Source organism: Mustela nigripes, chromosome 7 (assembly GCF_022355385.1).
Source record: "Mustela nigripes isolate SB6536 chromosome 7, MUSNIG.SB6536, whole genome shotgun sequence".
Lineage (NCBI taxonomy): Eukaryota > Metazoa > Chordata > Mammalia > Carnivora > Mustelidae > Mustela > Mustela nigripes.
The window spans coordinates 140,340,535-140,345,149 of NC_081563.1; the positions used below are offsets into that span (position 1 = coordinate 140,340,535).

At 61.1% G+C, this 4,615-nt stretch overlaps 1 protein-coding gene across 1 annotated transcript in view; it reads left to right on the top strand.

Moving 5' to 3' along the window:
- The first annotated feature begins 581 nt into the window (after positions 1-581).
- The window catches only part of PRPF6 (pre-mRNA processing factor 6), a 39,340-nt gene continuing 35,306 nt past the window's right edge, over positions 582-4,615 (top strand). The window contains exons 1-3 of the mRNA XM_059407464.1: positions 582-799; positions 2,127-2,295; positions 4,031-4,149. Of these exons, the coding sequence (XP_059263447.1) occupies positions 729-799; positions 2,127-2,295; positions 4,031-4,149 (359 nt within the window). The 5' untranslated portion in view covers positions 582-728. The remainder of the gene's footprint in view (positions 800-2,126; positions 2,296-4,030; positions 4,150-4,615) is intronic.

Below are 4,615 nucleotides of genomic sequence, written 5' to 3' on the forward strand. Positions count from 1 at the left end.
GGCGGCGGCGGCGGCCGAGCCTGGCCCGGAACCCGGGCCCGAGCCGCGGCTCCGCAATCTGGGCGCCGAGGGCCCGAGCCCGCACACCGGGGCCCCCGCAGACGGGTGCGCGCGCAGTCACGACACGCACACCCGCGGCAGCCGTCCACGGCCGCACAGCGGAGCGGCTCCGCCCGGACGGCTTAGGGCCAGCCCGGGGGCCAGCACAACTCCGAGGGGAGGCGAACGGCTACGCCTGGTTCCGGGGGGGCCGGGGCGGGGGGGGTGCCGGGGGGGGGGGGCACAGGTCCCGCTCGCAGGGGGTACGTGCACGCAGTACGGGCGCGCAGGGAGGACGGCGGCCCCGGGCTCAGCGCTGAGGCCCCGCAGGGTTTGCCCGCAGGCTCTGCCCCGCAGGCTCTGCCCCGCAGGCTTTCTCCCGGGGGCTGCAGCTCCTGCACGTCTCCAGCAGGGCCGCCCGCACCCCTCCCCGCGGGCGGGAGCCTCGCGCATGCGCCTGTCCCATCCCCTCGCCGCCGTCGCGGCCGGAAGTCGCTCTTCAGGAACTTCCGCCCGGGGACAGCAGGGTGGGCGGGGCCTCGTGCGCCCCGCGAGTTCTGCTTCCGGGTCGCGGGTGACGCTGGTCCCGCCGGCGCTTCCTGCTGAGAAACCGGGGTGGTCGGTGGTCTTCAGCCCGCGGCCGCGGCTTCCGTCCGGTCCCTTCCCGGCCCCTCGTCATCACCGGCGCCATGAACAAGAAGAAGAAGCCGTTCCTGGGCATGCCCGCGCCGCTGGGCTACGTGCCGGGGCTGGGCCGGGGGTGAGGCCTGGGGCGCGCGGCGGGGCGGGGGGCGGGGGCGGGGGCGCGCGGCGGGCGGGGGCGGGCGGGGCTCGCTCCCCGCGCTCGTCCGGGGGAGGCCGCGCGGTGCCCCCGGGAGGAGGAGCGCGGGCGCGGCCCTGGGGCTGCGCGCCGGAGCCGAGGATGCTCGGCGTCAGCCGCCTTCGGCCTCTGGGACGCGAGTGGCGACTCCTCGGGCGGTGGCGGAGCCCGTGGGCGCCCCCGTCGGCCGAAGCGCGAGCCGTGCCCCGCCGGCGCTGCTGCCCGTCCTGCGGCGCGCGGAGAAACGCTCGGCCCCGGCAGGCCGGGTGTGCGGGGCCGGGTGTGCGGGGCCGGGTCTCCGGGGCCGGGCGCGCGCGGGCTACCGTAAACTGTCGAATAAATGAGCGGCCACCGTCGTTCTGTCTGTCTGGTCATTGGTTTGTTGAGGACGAGCCCCGGGCTTCCTTGGGGGGTGTGGTGTCCGCCTCTGTGGGGAACACACGGTCTCGCTTGCGGACACCGTCTTCGCGGCGCCTGCCGTCTGCTGGAGCCGTGCGGGGACTGCGTGCCTAAGTCCGCGGCGGGGAGCCGCCGCCGTCGGGGGATGCGCTGTGGGGCCGCAGCGGCCGAGCCCCCTGGGTAGAAGAGCTGCGTTTCGGGATGCAGAAGCTGGAGGCTCGGAGGAGCCGACGTCTCGTGTGCTGGGTAGCTGAGGAGGAAAGGCCCGCGTGGAGAGGAGGCGGGACTCGGGAAGAGGTTGTGTGAGCGGAGTGTTCGGGGAGTGGGGTCGGCGCGGCCAGAGCTGCAGCAGAGGCTGAGGCCTCCACGAGCCCTGGCCGGAGCTGGGCTGAAGCAGCCGGAAGGCCGGAGGCAGGGTGGCGGCTGGGTTCCCAGCTGTGGGGGGGTCCAGGTTTGGGGAGGGTGGACTCCGCAGAGCGTGAGGACGGATGGCGGGAGGAGGAGGGCAAGGGGGGCAGAGCTGAGGCTGCCGTGGTGCTGGGATGGCCCCGCAGCCGCCAGCTGAGACGACCCGGGGCCCTGCCGGGCGAACACAGGAAAGGGGTTCCCACGGGGCCGCCGGGGGAGATGATCCGCAGGTCGTCAGAAGTGGGAGACTGGACGTTGGGAGGACAGAGGGCCGGTGCCCTGGTGAATCTGTTAAGGAGAGTGTGGGGCGTGCGCTCCTCAGGGTCGGTCACGAGTTTCTCACCGCGAGAGATCGTGCTGGTAATGTTGGAGTTTCTGGGCGACGTTAGGGAAAGACTGTGGAGGGGAGAGCAAAGGAGCGAGGTCACCAGGTGAGTGGGTGTCTTGGGGTCTCCTGCAGTGCCACTGGCTTTACCACCCGGTCAGACATTGGGCCTGCCCGCGATGCAAATGACCCTGTGGATGACCGCCACGCGCCCCCAGGCAAGAGGACCGTCGGGGACCAGATGAAGAAAAGCCAGGCGGCCGACGACGATGACGAGGATCTGAACGACACCAACTATGATGAGGTGACTTGCGGGGCGCCCCAGCCAGGCCTCAGGACGCCGACCAGCCCCTTAACCAGTGTGCTCGGGGAGGCGGGCGCGTCTGGGGTCTCAGCCTGTCTCCAGGGTGTCTTCAGCAGAGTGGGAGAGGGGAGCAGGGAGTCGGGGAAAGAAAAGTGCATGTTCTTTCTTCGGGAGAGATGCCCTGGCCCTCGGGTTTTGTCTCGGCGGGTCCTCGATGCAATTCCGAGTGGCGTTAGTGACGACACTTGATGCGTTTTGTCTCCGCGCGCACTCTGACGTCACTGGGGTTTGGGCATTGAGGTCTTCTTCAGACGTGTTCCAACAGAAGTTCTGCTCAGAGATAAAGATTTTTAAAATTTCAATTTGGGAATGATTTAAAACTTCCAGGGGGATTGCAAAAATAGTATAGGCGATTCCTGCGCACCCTCCACAGGCTTCTCGTCTTCTGTGACATCAGTACAGCTACTGACGTGGCAAGGTCATCTGCTCCGTAGGCCTTCCTGAATTCCACCGGTGTTTGGCTGGTGCCGTTTCTCATCCAGGACCCTGCATCACATGTACTTGTGTCTCTTAGTCTCCTCCCATTGGGTAGCCCCTCCATCTCTCATGCCCATGACACCTTTTTTTTAAAGGTTTATTTTTATTATTTTTAGAGAAAGAGAGTGCATGCGTACACACAGTTGGCAGGGGCAGACGGAGAAGGAGAGAGGATCTTTTAAAATTTTTTGTTATATTAGTCACCATAAAGTACATTATTAATTTTTAACGTAATGTTCCCTGATTCATTGTTTGCATATTCCTTGGACCGAGTGCTCCATGCGATCCGTGCCCTCCTTAATACCCACCACCAGGCTCACTCGTCCACCCCCCCCAACCCTCTGTTGGATTCCCAGAGTCCATAGTCCCTCGTGCTTCCACTCCCCCTCTGGTCCTCCCCACCCCCAGCTTTTTCCCTTCCTTCTCTGAAGTCCTCCTGCTACTCCTTATGTTATGCAAATAAGCGAAACCCTATGATGATTGTTTTTCCCTGCTTGGCTTATTTCACCCAGCACAGTCTCTAGTCCCATCCGTGTTGGTGCAGATGGCGGGTGTTCATCCTTTCTGATGGCAGAGTAATATTCCTCGCATACGTGAACCACAGCTTTATCCATCTGTCTGTTGAAGGGCGTCTCAGCTCCTTCCACAGTTTGGCTCTCGTGGACATGGCTGCTACGAGCATTGCCGTGCGTGTGCCCCTTTTCCCTCCGTTGGTATCTTCGGGGCAAATACCCATAGAACGAGTGCTCGCTTGTAGGGTAGCTGTATTTTTAACGTTTTGAGGTACCTCCGCGCTGTTTGGCAAAGTGGATGCACCCCCTTGCATTCCGACAGTGTGAGAGTGCTCCCCTTTTTGGGGAGAGGGAATCTTAAGCAGATCCTTAATCAGATCCCGCAGCCTGATGTGGGGCTCCATCTCATGATCCTGACAGCATGACCTGAGCCAAAATCAAGAGTCAGATGCTCGACCAGCCGAGCCACCCAGGTGCCCCTAACACACACACACACACACCCCGCCCTCTGGCGCATCTGTAGAACACTGGTGAGTCATTTTGCTTTCCTTCATTTGGGGTTGTCTGATTGGAAACAATTACTCAGCAAGCATTTTCTAACGAGAAGTGTTCTTTGTTTCTGCTCGAGGGGATTGAGGGGATTGTGTTGGAGGAAAAGCTGACCCTCGGTGTTGTTTTGTGCTTAGTTTAATGGCTATGCTGGGAGCCTCTTCTCAAGTGGGCCCTATGAAAAAGACGACGAGGAAGCAGATGCTATTTATGCAGCTCTAGATAAAAGGATGGATGAAAGAAGAAAAGAAAGAAGGTAAGAGAAATTAGTGCCCTTTACACTATGATTACCCAACTTCATTTATCTGCCATTTTTAAAATACATTTTTTAAAAGAAGATTTTACTTATTTTGAGCGTGAGAGAGAACATGAGAGAGCACAAGTGAGGGAGAGGGACCCGGCGCGGGCGTGGTCCCAGGACCCTGAGATCACAAGGCAAACGCTTAACTGACTAAGCCCCCAGGTGCCCCTATTTTATTATATTATTTTATCTTATCTTATTTTATTTTATTTATTTTTTTTTTTTAAAGATTTTATTTATTTATTTGACAGACAGAGATCACAAGTAGGCAGAGAGGCAGGCAGAGAGAGAGAGAGAGAGAAAGAGGGAAGCAGGCTTCCTGTGGAGCAGAGAGCCCGATGCGGGGCTCGATCCCAGGACCCTGAGATCATGACCCGAGCCGAAGGCGGCAGCCCAAACCACTGAGCCACCCAGGCGCCCC